Consider the following 21,365-nt stretch of genomic DNA (forward strand, 5'->3'; position numbering starts at 1 on the left):
CATGAAAGACTAGGCTCATTTTTTCTTTTACCTTTGCTCTTTGGAAGAATCAGTGTTTCCTTTCACTTCTGTCCCATGGGAAGGTTGATCGCGCTTCTGGTGTTCTAGTGCGTTATCCGGCTCAGGGAGATGGCTGTGGAGGAGAGAGCATGGAGCAAAGTTGTTTCAGAATAGGGGAGGTTGCATGTTTTCAGATTTGAGGTGCTTCGTGCTGAGTTCCTGGCAGCTCTGTCTGACATTGTTCAGTTGTGAGCTTTTTGAGCCAGGAGCTGTTTGCTCTGTACGTGGAAGAATGGACCCCCTCTTCCTTCTGCTGTATTTGGGCCCTAAAGCAATACAAGTATTTCCACTGTCAAGGTCCATCATTATGCAGCTATTACCCTGTAAAGGAAGAAAAGGAACTGGGAGAGAGCGAGACCCTTCTGCGGAGAAAGTTGTCCCAGACACGACCTGGCTGAGGCACCCGTGCCCTGGCTGAGGCACCCATTACTGAAATGGATGTCTTCCTCCCAGCAGCGCAAAGTGCTGCCATTGAACTGCTGCACTGATTGATAATACATCTTCATTGAGTAATTTCCATTAAGATTTATACTTTTTAAAATTATATTTAGGAAAAAAAATCTATTTTTATGTCTCTCTCTAGCCTTCATGGAGCTTTACTCAACTAGTGTAGGAATAGAAGAAAGTTAATTTACAATGTCTTCATATAAATTAATCTCCTGTTTTCTCCTTATATTGTAAGTTATCACCTCGTTTATTATATGCAGCTCAGGGGTGAGCAGTTTTTAAACTTCAGACAGTTACGAAATGAATGGTGTGAGATGTCAGATACATTTATTAAAAATGCAGAAAATTATAAAAAACAGAGCATGTAGATGTGTATTGTCTCAGTCACTTGCCACCAGTAGGCACCTTCTGTACCACAATTTATCCTCCCACTCAATGAGTTCTGCATAATAATTTCACTGATATTATTGTGCTCTGTGCTTAATATAAACATTTTTGAAATATTAGAGTTACAAAACTGAATAGCTCATTAGTTGCGGCTATCAAGAGTTTATTGTGGGAGACACCCCTTAAAAACCCCCAAACTATTTTGCCAGCACAGCTGAACTTAGTACCATTTTCACTTTTGTATGGTGGTAAATTATTCAGCTCACAAATGCTGAAACTTGAAATGTTTATGGAAAAAGCTTGTTTTAGTAATTACGCTTAGTCCACTTTATTGTGAGCTTCCTGCAACATTTGTCTTAAGGTCCTGGTGTTTCCTGATGTTGGATATTTATCATACATTTGTGCTACTGGCAGGTTGATAGGTACAGTGGGAGCTTCATGCAAGATTCATGGCAGCTTCCTACTTTTCTGAGAAAAGAAATTAGGATGCAGAAATTATGTATAAGTATAGGGGGATATATATTAAAAAAACATGGTGTTTGTGACTGTAATACAGATGTTCACATATATACTAAGGAATACAAAAATTTTGAAAACATGTACAATAAAAATTTTGGCAAATATAATTGAAGGTTAGAAGGTTTAATTAAAGAACCTAGCAGTAATTGTAGCATCTGTGGATATGAAAATTTAAGGAGAACACACACCTCACTGTCTTCAGGTTTAAAAGCTGCAGGCACTATAAGATAGTTTATATTTAGGAGCGTGGTTTAAAGCCTTTCTTTCTCTCTTTGCATCTGCCACGCTTTGGCAGAGACAGTATAACTGACAAAATCAGTCTGGAGACCAGCTTTGGTTTTGCAGCCCCGCGACTGGGCATTTCTGTGGGCGTGGTGGCACTGGTGCAGAAAGGAGGCACCTGTGCTGCTGATGTTGCTGCTAGCAGTTTCTCAAAGGTTATCTAAATCCAAACCCTTTTTGTTCCGTCTTCCTGTATTTGTGTTTGTTCCAACAACTGCCGGTTAAGATATCCCTTATCAGAGATTGTTCTTGGGGAAATTTTCTTTCAGTCTCCAAAAACCTGTCCTTGGCTCTTTATGACTCTCGCGTGTCTTGCACGCTCTTTTCTGTACTGAGCTTACAGCCCAGATGATGCTGAGACCTGTTTGGGTCTCTGCAAGCTCTTCAGGATCTTGCTCTTGGTGTTCGGTCTCATTTTTCAAGCAGTAATTGGAATTTTCTGCAAGTGTAAGTGTCTTATGTTAAACAGAGTGATGACAGAGAATAATAAAATGAAAAGCCCTTTTCCCTCAGGATAGGAAATCCTGAAATCTTTGTTCACAACAGCACTGTGAACTCGTAACTGCAGGCTCTCATTCTCCATCTCTTTGATTTTTGGTATGCCATCATTTTATAGCAAGACAGTATAATTTCAGCAACTTTTCCCCCTAATATAATGATTCAACAACTTGATTGCTTGCTCTGTAATGGGAAGGCCCCTGAAAGATGCCACTGATTTTTATCAAGGTCTTCAGGGATTTTTATACCTTTACCCCTGCAGCCTCATGGTAAATCGCTCAGCAAGAGATGTGTTATTCAAATCATTCTTTTCTGCCTTATATCTGAATGTAGTCTTTAGGTTTCATCCTACGGGGTTCACTTTATTTCTTCTTTGTAGGAGTTAACTGAAGGGAGAGGGTGAAAGGAGGCTGATTTTTCGGCTGATCTGGATTTGCAGTAGGTGCCTTGCCTGCTGTCGTAACTCACGTGGCATAAGCACCTTCCTTTGGTGCCTTCCTGGGCTTACTGAATAAGATCCTTTTATATGGCAAAAGTGATGGTGAAGTCTTGGCTTATGGCTTCAAGTAACAGCTTCAGTCTTTTTGCCCTAGGTAACAGAGAAAAGCCCCAGACTGAGATTTTTGAAGGATCTTAAAAGCCATTTGGTTCTGTAGTGAATTTCACTGGTATTTGATTGTTTTAAATGATTTTTTTTTTCTTGTTTGAAAATTCAGCCTACTGTTGAATTTCTCTGCTTAGTAGCTGAGCAAGGACACCACTTCCTTGCTCTTTTTCAGTGTGGAAAAAAAAAAAAAGGGACAAGATTTGTTTACTGGTGGTGACGTTTCTTTTCAGTGTTTCTTGAGATTTGGCTTGTGAACAGAGCAGTTCAAGTACGACGGGGACTCAGAGGCAGAGATTCACATCTTCGGTGTCACTCAGCTAAATACTGAGATGGCTGGGCAGGTCGTAGCTGCCATTCCGTGCAGTAATCACAGGCGAATGATCTCCCGTATTGAGATGATGGGACAGGATGTCCCAATGGAGTGCCCAAGCTAAATTGCTTTATTTGCAGAAGTGAGGGGGTTTTATTGCTTTGCCACCATTACTACAATTTTCATCCAAAAACGAAAAGAGGCGTCAAATAGACTTGTCTGAGATAATTTTGTTAAAAAAAAAAAGAACAAATAATAAAATATATCCAAAGTTAAAACCCCTAAACTACTACTTTACATGCCAGATCTGAAGTTTAAAGTCAGATTTCTGTGAAAATGTTAAAAACAAGTGAAATTTTAAAGATTAAGTGTTCGTATTTCTACTTCTTTCTCAACTTGTAAATAAATTATCAACATCACATTACTCATAAATTACTAACATCTGTTAAACTGTATCTGGATGTTGGGTAAAGGCATGTCTGTTACACACCGCTCTGTGTCAGAGTAGCTGAGCCATTCGCTTGAAAATTATTTAAAATCAAGGAAATGACAGCAGTTTTAATAAGAGATGTTTTAAACAAAAGATAGTGGAATGAAAATAAATATATTTTAGGGGTTTTTTAAGTGGAAGTTTTTATACAAGCTTTAATTAGATTTTGGCAGAATACATTATTTTAATGGTTTTTCATTAATGAAGACTGCTCATTGTTTAGGTTGTACAGTAAAAAGAAGAAAAAAATTTAATCTTGGATTCTATTTAAAGAGCAGCCTGTGTATTAAAAAACTATTAAAGATACTGCAGTCATTGAGAGAGATTTTTGCATGAGAAAAGAATGCAGAATCAATCTAGGAAGCATCAAGTAATTTCAGAAGAGAGTGGATGATAACATCTCTGGCGTTAGGCGGTGTTTGGAATATCACATGTAAGAAGTTGCTGAGGTTCCTGATGCCAGCTCTGCCTTCGCACCTTGGAAACCAGCAGCCCTTTTGCCCCCAATTTCAGCAGAGATAAGGTCAAGTCCACAGACACCTGACTGCAATCCAAAGTGAGCTCCTGGGGTTGCCAGGCCTGGGAGATTGATGGGCTCTGTGGCTCCCTCAGCTGTAAGGGGACACAGGATTTCAATGGGGCTGGAGTTACTGGGGTTGGGTGGAGAAGGTGGTCCGTCCTCTGCACCAGCCCGAGCCAGGGAACGGAGCAATCGTCCCTATGGCTCTTTTGCATCCCATCATCTCTGTGGAAATGTGTATTATTTACCAACAGAGGTGAGGGGTCTGAACTTGTCTGGGCTTTTGAAAACAGAATTATTTGTCAGTCCTTAAAAGGCCAATTCAGATTCATTCCAAATTTTATTTGATTAAAGCCACCAAGCTTACTGTTGGAAAAAATGAAATACGAATAGCTGTAAGTTACTCTGTTTCAGATGGGTAAATGTCACACACAGAATGAAGGGATTTATTTTTTTTTTACTAGGTTTAAGTGAAACAGAGTCTTTATTTAGTGTCATGTTTTTATTTAAAAGCATTTATTTAAAGCTCTAAAAAACAAAGAATTCAATAAAGCAAGACAGGTGCAACTGCAAATGATTAATGATATAATTCTCAGTACTTTATAAAGTGTCTAACGCTGAAGAGATTTATACAGTGCAGAATGGCAATTGTGCTTTGATGGAAGGAATAGGTAATCAATACCTGCAAGCTTAGAAAAAGTGTTCTATTTCCTCCTCTAATGATATAGGGTTTTTTTGCAAAGCAAGGATGTCTGGAGCATGAGACATTTGGAAGAAGAATTAATTTGAAATCTGTGGTGGAAGATCAGTTTCAATTAAAACTGCACTTGAATGTCCATGGAAAAAAGCAGGCAGTTAGGCTTAAACCTTCTGATGGCTACCAGTGAATAAATGAATCCCACTGCGCTACTCTTGATTACATTTCATAGGTTGTTGAGCTTATTTTTTCTAAGGTAGGGGATATAATTTATTTACTTTGGTTTCAAACAAACAAACAAACAAAAATTCTTCCCACCCCCTTTCCCCTTTTCACACTGATTGTTAAAGCTGGGATGGCCCCAGTCCTGCGCTGTTGGGAATGGAGATGTTGGGATCACGGCCTCTATTTCTGTCTAGAATTGCTGCCATAATGGTGTCGGTCATATTGCATGTAGTAATTTGCATATCAAAAACTTCTGGAAGAAATTAATGGAAAACCTAGCTGTTTATAAAATCCTGTGCTGATTTTAACTAGCAGGTCTTGAACCTCTAAATCAGAGCTTAGCCTTCTGACTGCCATTTGGGATGTCAGGACTTGGAGTCGCAGCACCAGCGCTAAGCTGGAGTTTTGAATTGCTGAGAGAGCTTCATTGCATTCGATTTATTCTTTAATAATTCAGCACCAATATAGAAACATTTTAGGCATGAAAACTAATAGTATCACATGAATTTGGATTTAGAATCAGGTGAAGCTACTATTTTTATAGAAACAGATATATTACTATTAAATTAATCCAAACAAGTTAATTTAATTTTTTTAAAAGCAGATTGAATGTTTTTCTGAAATTATATAAAGCCTTTAAAGGTCTGTGGAAAAACTACATTTCAGTGAGAGTCAGTCCAGGTAGCTAAGTCACCTGAGGTTTTAATTCAGCACGGTGGTTGGTTGGTTGGTTTGTTTGTTTACCCTTATGGCTTATTTTATTCATTTTGACAAGACAGTTTTCACTGCAAATTGGTTGAGAGCTGGCTATACTTAAGAAAAAAAACAAACCCAAAACCAAAGTCTTTGTGACAAGATGTATGGAAGGAACCCTACAGTCCCTGTTAGAATAAATCCACCTACTCAAAAAAAAAAAAAGAAAAAAAAAAAAGTCATTTTGGTGACCCATATTTTGGGTCACCAAAATACTTTAAAAAAGAAAAATTTGAGTGCACAGCTCCTTTTGAATGCACAGCTGAAACCACAGCGATAGCCTCTGTGAGCAGAGTGCTTTTGAAAAGCTCACCGCGTGTTTATAACGAAGCCAAAACCCAGGAGCTGGCAGGTTTGATGATTATGTGTAGTAGTAAACATTTTAAAGCAAATTCCCAAATTTCATGGAGTCAGTGCGGGGTGACATGAAAAGTAAAGCTGGATTGCGAATTAATTCACTGCAAACCAGTTACTAAGAGCGTCCTGATTCAGGAAAATATCTGTGTTCGAGTGGAATGTGTTTGGTTTTCCCCATGCAGGGTTTTTGAGAATTCTGTTCTCCGTGGTCGTGGTACATCGGGAAATTAACCGGAAGTGGCTTTTGCTGACAAGTTGAACCCATGAGATAAACGAAACTGATTTTTGACCTGGGCAGATAATGTGAATTATTTTTAAAGGATGTTGCAGTTTTGCTTAATTGTAGTTGAAAGCAAAACACTTCCTTGTTGCTGTTTTGGTTACAACATAGCATTTGTGTGCGATGAGAACGGCACAAAATCTGGCTGTGGATTAAGTGTCCTGCATTAGCCCACAGGCAGATAGGAGGAATGCGTTTTGCACCCAGACAGGTTAAAACCCAGGAGCCAAAGAAACTGGCCTTCACAGCCGCTGGGCTTGGATGGCACTAACTGAATTTACACGTGCTTCTGAGATGCTAGGGTAATAAATGCATATGGGTACATCATGTACTGCTGTTTGCCTGCGTGGCTGGGGCTGCGATACAGGGATGGCATCAGGGGTCTCAGGAGAACTGAGTTCTTGGTTTTGGTAGAAGAACTTGGGCAAACTGCTTCCCTTCTCAGGCCATCCATTTCCCTGACTTTACATGAGGATAACGTTGCTGATCCCTGCTGTAAAGCACTTTGAGAACCGTGAGTGAAAAATGCTCTGTGCTGTTATTTCAGGAGCTTAAACCGCTGTTTGCACTTATAGGAAGATAATCTCTTAGTCTCTGTTAATACAATTTAAGAGTTGGAGAGGGAGGTCATAAGAAAAATTTGAAATTCGTTGGAAATCCTCCTGCGTGTACTGCTGAATGTCCCCGGTGTTCCATTGCATCTAGAGCTAGTATGTGGTGGAGATGGCAGGGTCCTTGCCTGAAATGTTTTATTTTTACCTATTATTTTTATTGACTGTTCATGCTGGAGAACCCCTGGAATGGGCAGGGTGAGTTAAGGCCATGGCAGACAACCTCTGGCAGATTTAGCGGAGGTTTGTGACAGACCTCTCGCAGCTCCGCCACCCCACCGTGAGACACTACTGCTTCCCTTCTCCCTGCAGCGGTGCCAATGCAATCCAGGTGTGAAATTCTGTTAAGCAGTTTAGGGGTTGAGGACTCACGTTGACACACTGAAAAGTCGTCTGGAGCTGGCGAAAGCTGCAGAGCAGGCGCAGGATGCGCTCCTGCTCCTGTGCTTTGTGGGCTGGGCAGACAGCTGTGATAACAGCAATATCTGAAACTACTGACAAATGCTTTAAAGCGTTCTGCCGAGCGCATGAGTTCCCTGATGTGCTGGGGACAGAGGCTGCTGCTGTCATTGCTCTTTGCAGGTCTACCTTGCTCTTCTGTTCATGACCCTCCATGGTGGCTAGTGATGGGCTCACAAATTACGGGAGCCTATATTGCTTTCCAGAACTTAAACTCGTCCCTGTAATTTTTTTAGAAGCAAAAAGGAGTAGAGGGGTGTGGTGGGAAGGAGAGGTGATAGTGTTTGGCTCTGTGTCTCCTTTTGGCTAGCTGTCATGTAATGCGGTTGGCTCTGCTGTGCCCAGGGACAGGCACGTGCCAGACGCTGCCCATCGGTCCTCAGAGCTTCTCAGTTACTGCCTCTGTTTGACTTGGCTTGTTTAGAGAGAGTAGTTTACATCAGGTGAGAATAGACTGTGCTGATAAGGAGAACAGAAAACTGATGTAAGAGCATCAGCAAAAGAAAGTTACATTATTTTCCTGACAGGCCATTGTTCTCTTAGCTTCCTCCATCCCGACTCATGTATTTATTTGTTTTTTTGCTTTGTTGTTCTCTCCAAATTTCCTAATACACATTTAGCTTAATTCTTTATTTTCATCCTTTCTTTCTTCAAAACCTCCAAAAGAAATGAGATCATTAATAAAGATCATATTACCTAAGCTGAGTTAGTTAATGGTGGTAGCTGGTACGTTATTTGTCTCATGTGAAAAGGTAAACTGTAGACTAATACATTAAGGCTGAAGCTTTAGGAAAGTGTCTGTAACACCCTGCTAATTCATAACATGCGCACCAGGGAAACTTGGGAATTGCAGATAGTTTTATAGAATAGTAATTTAAAAAAAAGAAAAAAAAGAGGCCATTGTTCGTTACTGCTAGAGGCAAAGTTGGAGTACTGTGCAAAGCTAATGGATTTCAATCTCATCCTGCGCTTACGAGTCTTAACCTCTTTCAAACGCAAGAAGTGTAACTGCGGTGGAGTTACCTGGGGAGCTTAAGTGCTTCATCCTCTTACTTAAGAGTTATCCAGAGTTACTGAGCCACTGGAAAGTTAATTGGTGTTGCTATTTTTTGACAGGTACCTATGGTCCCGAGCACTGGGTTACTTCCAGCGAGAAGTGCGGAGGGTCTCACCAATCTCCCATCGACATCGTAGACCATCAAGCGCATGTTGGCGTTGAGTATCAAGAACTGCAGCTTGATGGTTTTGACAATGAATCTTCGAACAAGACTTGGATGAAAAACACGGGAAAAACAGGTATGTTCTTTTCTGTTTGTCTCCATAGCCTGCCTGCAGTCGATTAAAATCTCAAGCCATGTTCCACCCTGCTCCTTTTTCATTGTTCTGCTGTTTGGGTTTTGCTGCCTTTTTTTTTTTTTTTTTTTTTTTTTTTTTTTTTTTTTAAAATATAGTTTTTCAGCAGCAGCCACCTATCTCTGCCTCTGCATTCTGTGCAAGCTCGTTCTGCAGATTGATTTTAAGGGGTTTTTTTTAAAGGTGGGCTGGGCTTTTTTTGGGGTTTTTTTTAAGGTTCTCAGCATAAAATAATTCTCTTGGTAGTCAGTTGTTCCTCAGAATAAAAGGCTGTATAAGAGTTTAAGAGTTTCAAGGTGTAACCTTGAATTATCAGCTTTGGGAAGCTGTAACATCTAATCCAAAAGAACGCTGAAATGCAAGGCTCAGGCTTTTGTAGGAAAGGGGAAGTCTTAGAAATTGGGAGGTTTTAGAGAAGAAAGAGCAATAACTGCTCAGAGTATTGGGGGCTTACTAATGTGTTTCTGATATGATTATAACACTATGTTTGCCACTGAACTGAATCCTTTTCTGCTCTGTCTGTTCTAGCTTTTAGAGAAAAGAACAGAGTACAGCTTATTTTTACCAAAACAGTTCACTGAAAGGTCAAGGTTGATTTATATGCAAAGCCATATGCATTTGATTACTCTTTAATTCTAAAAATGTAAAAAGCAGAAATTATAAGGCCACCCTCTTCATTTGACAAGATCAAATATTTTTAGGGAATTGGATTAAACCACTAATTCAATTTTATTTATTGGAAGTGTATTTTTATCTTTATTAACATGCAACAGGCATCTCTCTAGTGCTTTATGTAACATGTCCCTAGTCACAGGTCTGCTAGCAAAACCCAGGGCATGTACCTGCTCCGGGAGTTTGCAACCCAGCTGCGCACGCAGCGTGACCTCAGATACACCCACTGCATCCAGCGCACTTTGGATCTGAGCCGTAACCTGGTGTCCAGCGAGCGCTTCAGATCCAGTTCCAGCGATTCAGAATCTTAGCGATTCAGGAGTTGAGTTATTGCCCCTCAGATGAGATGGAGTGACAGGCTGTGATCGGGTTTTCTTGCAGTGCAAAGCAAATCCAGTTAGCATAAACCGCCACGAGGCAGAGCTTGGGTTTTTGATCCATTACGGAGAGGTTTTTTTTCTTCCAGCTTCACTAAGAAGTGTTCCTGTTTGCTTTGAAATTCTGACTTTGTTGCCCTTTGTACCAACGTGAGGTTCAGGCAAGGCTGAATGCTATGGAAATTTGGTGCTTAATTAATCTATTCATGTTGTACAGCCTGCCCTTTTGGTCACAGAGGGGTGTTTGTAGTAACCCGCAATAAACGTAATTAGAAGTACCACGAAAAAGTGATGGTGCTATTCTAAAAGAGATGCTAATGCTACACTGTACGTGCAATAGGAACACGCTGCCGCACGTATAATAGGGAAGCCATGTCGAACCGAAACATGCCAGCAACTTTTCCGGTCTCCACACAGCTGGCAAAGCAAGCTGTGTCTTCAGTCTCCTCTGCTGGGTGATTTTAGCACTGCTGCTGTATTTGATTTCCTCACCCATTGGGGTATGGATTTTTGCTGACAAGTTATTGCTTCGCAGAGCAACAGTAACTGTCACTTTTGTGGTAACTTACGGCCTTTTACTGGTAACGTGAAAACTCTCTTTGCCTTGCTGTCATCCCTGATTTCTTCTGCTGAGGTCTTAACTCCTCCCTTATTTCATCCAGCCCTATTCCTTTTCTTGGTTTTCTGACCTTTAGAAGAAACTTGCCTGGGATTAATTTTTAAGGTGGTAAGTGGTAGAGCAGCAAACCAAGTAGGATGTTTTGGCTTGTGGGTAGAACATGGAGGCAGGTTGTGCCATAAATTGTGGTGCATTTTGGCAGCGGAGTTTTGGAGCAGATGGCCACATGAGACCTTCATACTGCAGACTGACAGAGACAGTAAACTGACTATCTGTTTAAGCGATAGTGATGGATGTAGAGGGCATTTCTCAGCAATTAATGACTGGTTAAAACAGACAGGGGTCCAAGGGAAAGCCAAAGGCCCTTATCCTTGATGCTCATTAACTGGCAGGGAAATGTGTTGCTTGGGTTATTGTTATTGCTATTGGACCTAGTAAATTTTTTTAGGATAGAGCAATTAGTTATTTTTATGCTCAGAAATGTTAAAAGGTAAAAAGGTTATTGCTCTTTAGATTTGTTGTGCTCTTTCTTGTTTTCCCCCTGCCTCATAACAGGTAAAGGGCAGGCAATGTACAGAAAAGAGCATTTCATTCAGAAAATGGAAATGGATTTATTAAGCTCCTGTCTCAACTAGAAATGCTTTTGTGCGTGATTACACTGGCAAAGGCACTAATGCGCGTTTGGTTTCATCACTGTAGTAGCTGGTTCCTAAGTGGTAAAGATCATTTGGAGAGCATAAGCACGTTTCGTAGTTGCATTTGCATTAGTTGTTTTCACTTGTGCCACCTTGTAATTAAGTGTTAGCTGGTGTCAGCCGGGCCTGAGGCTGACGAGGCTGCTTTGAGCCCAACCTGCCCTGTGGGAAGAGCGCCTGTGGGAGCAGTACCCTCGCCAGCATTACGCAGACCTTGCCACTTTACCCCTTTTAGGTCACTGGGAACTTCTAAAAACTCCTTCCATTTACAGAAACCTACTACAATTTCTGCCAGAGGTGTGTTTTTGTTAAGTACTTTTCCTATGTGATGTGCATCGTGCTGGCTGGTCCTGACCATCAGAGACACTCTGCAAAGGCAAGGAAAGAGCTGCTTTGTACCCATGTTTATTTTTCATCTCAAGAAAATGACAGGCTCTAGCCCTGATTCTGCAAATGGCATCATGCAATTGTGATCTTGGTGGCTGCGGACCACCTACTTTGATTTTAGCAGGTGGTCAATTATATATTTTAAATTAGTGGGCTTTGGGGATTGATTCCCTGCTGTGCACTCTGCAGAAATCATTGGCTAAAAGCAGTGGCTCCCAAAGCCCAGTAAGGTGATGTTTGGTTATTTCAGTCCTGAATACCAGAAATCACATGGAGAGGAGGGAAGCCCCCAAATCACTGGCAGTAAGGGGATGCTGCTGAGATAGGAAGGTGATGGGAACATGTGTTGTAACAGCTCAGCAGTGTAAGAAATACTGTAAAATGAACAATTAGATGAACATTTCAGATTGTACATCCTCCTAATTATCCTTTTAATTATTCATCTAAAACAAGTAAAATGACCCCTGACAGAGCCATAAATGATTTAGGAACTATCAAATATTTATTAGATGCAACTAAATCCCCACAGAGGTTTTTAACAGATGCAAACGAATCTGCTTTCCTGTATTCCTCAACTCCTAGAATTTTATCTATGGAATTTATAACCAATTGAGTGTGATTTTTTTCAGTGTTTAAAACACTGCTGAGCTCTCTGAGAATTTTTTAAGGAGAGCAGCGGTGCTTTTAGTCACTTATCTGTCACATATTTGGTGTAAGGAGCCACTGGCCAGCAGTGGTACCCTGGCTGACACAGGCAGTATCCTATAGCCAGTCCTGCATCACCCATCTTCTACGCACATGCTGTGATACAAAGGGAGTGCTGAAAGAACCAGAAATCGTGGAAGAAGATAGCCCTGTGATGTCCCTGGCACAATTTAGAAATATCTGAACATCTCATGCAATTTAACATGTCGAAGGTTTTAACATAAACAATTTCAAGTTGAGATGTTTCTAAATTCCCCAGTTGCGCCTGAGATGAGGCCGCTGTAGCCGGGGGTCTGTACTCAGGGGAGGGCAGCCCGGGTGCGGCAGAAAGCCTAGCCTGCAGCGAAGCCTGCACCGATTCACCAACAGAGGAATAACTTTTATTTCACAACTAGCCCTTTTTGGTTTTTCAGCAGTGAATCCTCCCTCCTTACATAATAAAATTGGTTTTATATTAATGTTCGGGTTGTGGTGACACAGTTGGCTTGAGAACACAGAGAAATCCTTGTGGGTTATGCTATTCCCATAAAAAAAAAAACCACCCAACACTTTAATCACAGCAAGCAGTGGTCTGCAATGGCTTTTACAAGAAAAAAAATCCTAATTTTATTTCTGTTTTTAAGCAACAGTTTTGTAAGGGATGAGAAGAAAGGATTTTGTAAGGAGTAATTTTTAGGAATCATGCGTATTAAAAACGGGAGATGCTAGAAAGGCAAATGGTGATGTAGTGAGAGCAGCAGACAGGAATTTTCGGAAAGCTAGGCTCAGTTCTTAGCTGGACCATAGACCTCTCCTGCAACATGTACCAGCTTCCACCATACGATTTTGCCCTCTATTTGGACCTACAGCTTTTATTATTGCATAAAATACAAAGGCTTTTGGAATTGAAAAGAAAATACAAAGAAGATCCTTTTAACCCTTATTGAATCACATAATCATAATGTCAGAGCTAGTGTAATAAAATCCAAGTTCTTATGGAGGACTTCTCATGAGTGGGTCTCAAAAAAGTTATTGTCCCTCTCCCCATGTTACAGAAAGGAGGAGCAAGGAGGTTAAGGAATGTACGTGCTATATCCAGCAGTCGGGGTGGGCCAGGGCACAGGGGTTTGTCCTCCCCAAGAAAACTGGGGAAATCCAACAAGCGTAGGATCCATCCTTTTCCTAAGTTGTGACCTAGAGACCTTCAGTGGTTTGCAAGGCCAAAGAACGCAGTTTGCCATTATTCCCTGGAACCACATTAAACAGGTTTTGATGGAGTGTGCCATTTAGATGTTAATCAAAGTCTAATGAGGAGGGCAAGAAGTCCTTGAGAAATTTGGACTTTGTGGTTTTCTGTATGTAACTTCATAATTACTTCCATAATTAGCCAGCATTGCTTGTAGACTTTTTTTTTAAACTAATCCCTGTAAAGACAAAAATGATGACCAGACATTTTACTTGCATTATAGACGTAGTATTCTAATATAATGAGAAAAAACTGTAAATGCTTCAGAAAAACTGCTAAGAACATCTTTCTCCTTGTTCTGTGTGTGCAGTTGCTATCCTGCTGAAGGACGATTATTTTGTCAGTGGTGCCGGCTTGCCGGGCAGATTCAAGGCAGAGAAAGTGGAGTTTCACTGGGGTCAAAGCAATGGATCAGCTGGCTCTGAGCACAGCATCAATGGCAAGAGGTTCCCCGTTGAGGTGAGTGGAAATACATGCGCTTATGTTCTTGAAAAAATAAAATCGGAATGTATTGCTGTAGTTTGAGCAATGTGAAATAGAGCAATGTTTCCTTCAGTGAACATATCACTTTCAAGGCCCTTCCGGCCCTCGCGGCGCTCTATCTATCATCTCTTATGTGCTTTTGCAATGTCAGCTCTGAGCTCCGCTTTGCTAGCATTGCCAGTTCTCACGTCCCATGCGTTAAGCTGCAAACAGCCACTTTTCTGGATTCTCCCATAAGCTTTCCATGTGTGGGAGGATCTCCTTGCAAATATCTGCAAAGTGACCTCGTTGTCCTCCAAATCTTTTCTTTCCCATGACGCTTACAAACATCAGCAGTTTGGGAGCCATCGTGCCGAGATCGCTGTCTCTCATCAGTATTGCTTCCTTGCACGCGCGCGGCTCTCTCTGTACCTGTATTCAGCTGCAATCCCTTGCCTTACACTGACGGGCCGTCTGCTCGGATCTGCGCAGACAGCTGTGCACAGCGCAGGAGCCAGCTGGAGCCCAGCCAGCGCTGGCCAGAGAGCCGTCCAGCCATCATAGCACAGCGCTGTGCCACAGTGGGAGCAAGATACTGGCTCGGGCAAAGCACCCTGTGAACGCGACCGTGTTTGGAGCACACGGCCGGGCAACCATCCGCAGCTGACTGTAGCAATGTGCCTTCAGAGAGCAAAGGGGGTCTGAGCACCACGGGCCGCTGTGGAGCGTGGTGCAGTTGGGTCTTGGCTTGTGTCCTGGGTTGTTCTTGGCAGTGCGATATTTTCTGCATCAATAGAGTTTGTGGAGTTCTCACTCTATATTCAAGATTTTCCATGTTGAGATAAAACAAATGGTATCTGGGATTACCTTTGCCTGTCGGTAAGTGGATAAGCACTTTCAGAGCGTGGCATGTGGACATGAGCAGGTTGCAGGGAGCTGTGCTTGCCCAGAAATCTCACGTGTGGGCAGAAATGATTGTCTGTTAGCTGGGTCTTGCAAGAACTTGATTCAGCCCCCATCTTGCCATAATTCATCACATGGCTTTAGCCAAGTCACTTTTTCAGGAGGTGGAAACAGACTTCCAAAGCACAAAGGGAGGTTGTAATAGATTCTGGTGCATGACCAAAACCTCCAGTTTTGATCTCCCTTCTTCAGCTGCCTCATCACATGAGAGTCGGAAGCCATTTTTTGTCTCCCAATTCTGAACCTGTGTGTTGGATGTTCTTTGAGGCAGGGATTTTTTTATTTTCTTGCTTTTTAACGAGCTTTTCCACCAACTTCTGGCTTGATGTAGCTGTGATTTCTTAAAAGGAGCCACCCATGAACACAAGGAGCGAAGGCCCAGATGTTATGATGCTGTCCTGTTTGTCTCAGTTGGCAAAACCAATACTTGTAACCCTATTTTGGGTGGCAGAAGGAGCACTCAGGAAGTCTACAGAGCCAGTCAACTCCTCTTTTGAAATTTCAGGGAGTGGAGATGGTAAAGGAGCCTGGGCCTTCTTGTTGGTGTCAGAAATAGTATTTCCACTTCAAAAGTCTTTCTTATGATGCCAGGGCTGTTTGATGCTGGCTTGATGAATGGAAGCTCTTTTACTTTGGAAAAAAAGCAAATTCCTAACAAATAATTTTCCTCTGGTTTAAATATTCTTCATTTTCTTTTCAATTGATTCAAATACTAATTTTTTCTACTTCAAAATTTTTTAAACAAGGAGACTGCCTTTCTGAATTTAGGTCATTTGTTTATGAATGCTGTGCAAAATAAATTGCTGTATCAGATGGGTTTAGTGTTATTCCTAATAATGAGAATGTAGTTTTCCAAGTGACTTGTATTCATTGCAATGACACGAAGTTCTGTTTTCTGGCCTTCCTGGGTATGATGACATTCCCAGAACCTTTTCTTTACCATTTTTTAAAAGAAGAGCAGTTTCCAAAGCAAGCCTTTCCCTGTTGTGATGCTGTCTAACTCCTGCCCAAGAATTCCGAATCTGAATCGGACTGAAAAGGATTTTGAAGGGTCCAGTAGGTCTAAGATGATGAAACGGAGTCCTTCGTGCCAATACATACAAAACCAGTCCTCATGGTTGAGATGAGGCCTGTCAAAAGTAACTGTACATGTGTGCATGGTGGAACTTTTAATTTGTAATGCTAATTTGTAGTTCAGTTTGCAGCTGTCTGATGCAACCCTAACTGCCTGATGCTGGGAGGTCTCTGCCAGAAATACTGTACTTAATTTGAGAAATGGCATTTCTAGGAAAGCTGTAGAAAGGAGAAAAAAAAAAATCCCATCCTGCAGAAAGCAAAGTCCAAATCACCCTGATTATTTTGATCCCATGGATGTACCTACAGCTTGTAAGGAGCATGGAGGTGTTGGTATTCCAGGTCTCCAGCAGTCAGAGTGGCGAGGCAGCTGAAAGGAAACATTTTCTGAGTCTTAATTGTGCAACCAGATGTGGACTGTGCAAACCCCATTAGTTCCAAAGCATATCCCAAGGGAACGCAGACAGATCAGCTTCATCCATAGTCTGTGCTCTGTGCGCATGAAGTTTAGATGTTTTTTCCTCTGGGAAACAAAGTGCTTGCTGGTAGTCTTTTTTTCTTGAAGAGGATGCTGAAACTAATTTGAAATGTCAGATATAATACAGAGCATTATTGTTTGACCATGTTGTTTGGTTTTTATTATTACAACTAATGTGTCAGATGGTAAGGCTGTCTACGTTAATTGGTTTCCTTCATTGAAGCCCATCTGGATCATATTTTTTGTGATTTATAAGTTAAATTAGTTGGTAAGATATATGAGAATCCTTTTGTTTCCTGCTTTAAAGGCATGTTGTATCAAAGCCATATTATCTTGCAGTACTTTTCTGCATATGTAGCATATTGTGATTCCTTTTCAAACCATGGTGTATGTAATGGTATTCTTTCATTATGTGGTCTTGATTGCTTATTTATTGATTAGATTTTCCTTGGTGATACTTGAGCCATATGAAGCCATTATGAGCTTGGCTGTTTGTGAAGTAGTGTTCATGAACAGAGATGTCCACGTGCCTCAGACTTTCATCCACAGCCAGGTTCCAGTTTATGATACCAGGCCTGGCCGGCATTGGCTTGAATTTTCTTCTCCCTCCTTCTTGCCATTTTAGCACCATCATCTGGATGAGGCCAGGAACCGGTGCCGTGATGCTGAGGATTAAAGTGATACTGTTAGTGTATTGCTGTGTGAGTGGAGCGTGAATCCTAATGAGGACATGGGCTTTGTGCCAGCTTACAAAAAGTCTCTCTCCTTTTTTCTTCAAGTTAAGAAAAGTTTTTTAACGTTGCATTCTCTAAATTTTAATGAATTGCTGATTCCTTTGAATTTTGTTATTGTTTTTCTCCACTATAATTACTCAGGTTTTTCTTTTTCTTTCTGAAGTCGAAGAGCTATAACTGAACATGCAAACGCTAGAAACCATTTAAATGGCAAAGTGACAGAATTAAAATAGAGAAGATGAGCTTCCCTCAGGCCAGGAGAGAATCCAGGTTCCCCTCATTAGAGCCAAGAAAAGTAATTGCAGTGCTTTAATCTCCAGTGTCACCGCACTGGTTACCACCCTGCCTGTGCAGAGCTTGCGGCGGGCAGGGCACGCTGTGTGGGCTCCCTGCGAGGGGGGGAAACCCGGCGCTTGATATTTCATAGGCAAGCGAACAGCCGACGTGGCAACACTGCGCTGGCGGAGCTTGCTACCACCGTTCCAGCAGAACTGGGATTTTTTTTTTTTTTTTTTTTTTTTTTAGCTACTTCGTACTCATTTTTATGCAAAATGCTGATTATTTCTGTGAAGAGCAGAAATCAGAAGAGTGATTTTAATCATGACTGTGTTAATTTGATGTGAGCTTTGGCTGTTTATGAGCTTTCTCTTTAATGGTGCTAATTGTCAGTTATAATGTGAACACCATTATACAGTAATATACAGTAATTTATTTAGTAAATGAGAATCTTATTCCAAGGACCATACTGCAATATGCCATAGAGACCTCATCCCTTTAATCTTACATGAACAAACTTGCACTGTCTAGGCCAAATTGGTAATAGGAACATCAACTTGGCTTCTGAAATAGCAATGTGATTTCATACCCACAGGTGCCAACATGCATGTCTGGAGATGTCAAATTCTCCATTTAAAAAAAAAAACAAAAAACAACAAACTTCAAAAAAACCCAACAAAACCCCACAAACCATCCCAGCAGAAAATGAAGAGCTAACATCTTTTCATGTTGATCAGCAAGCTTTTACGTTATGTTGATGCATTCATTTTATTAAATTATTATTACAAAACAATCATTTGCATTAACAATTCTTGCTGTTCTCCAAGTGTGTTTCTTAGAAGACTTTCCAGGTTCTAATGGTGCCTTTGTTCTTGCTACTTCTTTGATTTTCTCCCTTTTCCCTTTGAATATAGCTGCTAACCTCAGCGTGGTCTAGATCTACAGCTAGATGCTCTATTTTGAATGCTCAGATCTCCTTGCCAAAGTTTATCACTGTGTGCTGTCCTACCTCTCATTATATCACTTAAATTCTGGTGGTTTATATTATTACAGGCAGAAGACAATCAGTGTCATTAATGTAAAAGAAATGTGTGGTATTCAGTGCACAAAAAACCTTTACTACAGGGAATAAACTGAGACAAGTTAATGTTTTTTGGTTTTATTCTTAATGTTAAGTCCTTCTGCCACTCCTGGAGTCATCTACAGCATATGTCCATCTGTGGATGGCAGGGCATATTTATTTATTAATGTTAGAATTGGAGCCTTTTCTGTTCTTTAGTTTTACTTTTGGTGCATTTGTAAGTCTGCTTAGATTTGTGTGTGCTTTTTTGACATATTAAAAGATGAACGTATTGCAGTATGTTTTCTTGATATAGAGGAGAGAACTGACACCCTATGTCGCTGTGTTGCAGCTGGGTTTATTATTTCTGGCGTCCAGCACATCTGGTAATTGTAATTTTGCAAAGATCTCTGGTATTGGCTTCAACCATAAGTAAAGACTAATTGTGAAACAGGGAGCCAGCGTCGGTTTTATTTCTTTATATTTCATTTTCTACTTGCTCTTCAAATTTCCTTGCCTCCATCTGGCAGGATGCAGCAAAGTAGAAGTCAGTAAATGATGGAAGGACCTAAAGAGGGCCATTGAGAATATATCTCGGTGAGAGACTTCGACTGTCTGAAGTAATATTACTGTAATATTCTCTCCAAGGACCAAATCCATACTTACAGGGGGATACTTAGTGGCTTTGATGGGAGATGTGCTGGAGAAACTCGGAGTGAGGATTTGGCTCCATACGCGTGCTGTCTGTCCTGTAGCATGCCCAGGGAGTTTAGCATGCACTGCTTATTCCATCTACAGCCCAACTTAATCATTCAGACAAGGAGATGGCTTAGGGATTTTCACATTTAATTATTATTTTTTCTTTTTTCTTTTTTTTTTTTTTTTTCAAACTGACTATTAGCACAGGTTTTTTGAGTCTGTTTTCTTACACTCTTCTGTCTCTCCTTTCCTCACTGTCTTCAGGGGTCCCAATAGCCATAAAATACTCTAAAAATACAAGATGCTAAAAACAAAAAAAAAAAGTTACTCTTTCTTACCTCCAGTAAAGTAAAATTTTACTCCAGGAGTCTCCAGACTTTACTCTTCTTTGCTCTTCACTGCTTTTAAAACTTGTTCAGGTTTCTTATTGTCAGGAAATCAGTGTCTCGTAATTTTAAAACATAAAATGGGTTGATATATTGAGCACATGGCTGAGTTTCCCTCATGTTGCACTGCAAAGACCATGAGCGTGCAGGTTAAACATAATCTTAAAACTGCCTGGTTTACTATTTTCTGGTCCTTGGTGTAGCTGATAGGCTGTCTCCTCACAGTTGTCTTTAGTGCCTCACATACACTGACAGGAGAATCAGTCGAGACTTTAATTAATGACTTTATTGCAGTCAAGGTTCCATTTTAGTGCAGAATGCTTCATCTTGTAGTAGTGAAATATTTAGTCTCCATCTGGCTGCTCTTTTCTGTGAATGCCCGTGATAATTAAGAAGAAACATGAGAGGATGGTCTGAAATTAAAATATGCCTAGTGGAGGGTTAGCCTGTCTTGGGACTGTTCCTGTAGAGACCCAGACAAAATTTAGGGACATAACAGCAGTTTGGTTTTATGGCAGCATCTTCCCGCTGCTTGCCAAGCCCAGTGATTTCTAGACTGAGTTGCAAATGTTACAGTGCATCCAGAGTTTTATTTTGAAATAACTATCCACTAACACGAACCAGATATAACTCTCTTCATGTTGGATGGGAGTGTCCTGCTTTCCCCAAAGGATTTTCACTGCCTTGTTGAAAAGGTCGGAGGCAGTAGCACCACACTGCAATTACAGTATGTTAATGGTGAGCGAAGAGCTGTACATTCCTCTTAACATAAATCCCTGATTTTCTACATGATTAATTGGAATCTGGAAAGACTGACAAGGAGAAGGAGGATCAGATGGGGTGAAAATAAGAGATAAGAGTCTGACAGCCAGCTCTTGTTGTAAAGGAGAGTTATTTTGAATAGGAGAAAAAATCAATACAAAGGTTGGAGAATTTGACAGAGTTATAAGAGCTACTTTAATGAAAGGTAGCAGATTCAATAGGATGGTTACTTGAAATGTGGGATTGTCTGAGTTAGAAAAATGGGACTGTCGCTCCCCAGCTGTAAAGGTGAGCTTTACGTGCTGAGCTTACTGTGTACTTGGGCCACTGGGTTTTCTGGCATTCACTCTGGGCACTCAATGTGGCAAGAAAAGGAGGGGGGGAAGTATGTATGAGAGCTTGTTAAATTCTGTTCTTCTGGAATAGTTACTTGGTTATGAAAGGAGTGGAGGAGGGCAGCAAGCGATAGCTATTTCTGCTGCTTCAACCGTCATAGGTAGCTACCAGAGGGTATGTGGCAGGCCTCTACAAGGTGAAGCGTTGGTTAGGAGGAGGTGACTTCATTTGGCCTTCACAGTAAGGAACAGGCTAGCATTTTGGTAGACCCGGGGGGACATTTAGCAGGACCTCTTCTCTGACATGCGCTTCCCAGTGGCAATGGTGGGAGGTGAGTGCCAGAGGCTTTCTAACCCAGTTAGAGGTGAGATGAGTCACCTGAACCTCAGCATTCCTCTGCACAGATACATTTTTGGGAAGAAGCACCGCTTCAGCGAGTATGGCTAGATACAGGGGCTCCAGTAATGCTGCAGAAGGAAACATCCTCCTTGTAGCTATTTCAGGGCTATTTTATTGCTCTCAGTGGAAATGGCCACCTCAATCTTAAACAGAGGAGCCAAGTTTTCCAAAATTGCTCATAGCTTTTAAAGTTTGGGAATT

The 21,365-nt window shown here is 41.1% G+C and overlaps 1 protein-coding gene across 1 annotated transcript in view; it reads left to right on the forward strand.

Annotated features, from left to right (window-relative positions):
- PTPRG (protein tyrosine phosphatase receptor type G) overlaps positions 1-21,365 on the forward strand; it is a 401,938-nt gene that overhangs the window by 207,798 nt on the left and 172,775 nt on the right. Inside the window, exons 3-4 of the mRNA XM_086755857.1 lie at positions 8,619-8,798; positions 13,846-13,994. Coding sequence (XP_086611983.1) covers positions 8,619-8,798; positions 13,846-13,994 — 329 coding nt within the window. The remainder of the gene's footprint in view (positions 1-8,618; positions 8,799-13,845; positions 13,995-21,365) is intronic.

The sequence above is a fragment of the Chlamydotis macqueenii genome, chromosome 10 (genome assembly GCF_036417535.1).
Source record: "Chlamydotis macqueenii isolate bChlMac1 chromosome 10, bChlMac1.mat, whole genome shotgun sequence".
NCBI classification, from domain to species: Eukaryota; Metazoa; Chordata; class Aves; order Otidiformes; family Otididae; genus Chlamydotis; species Chlamydotis macqueenii.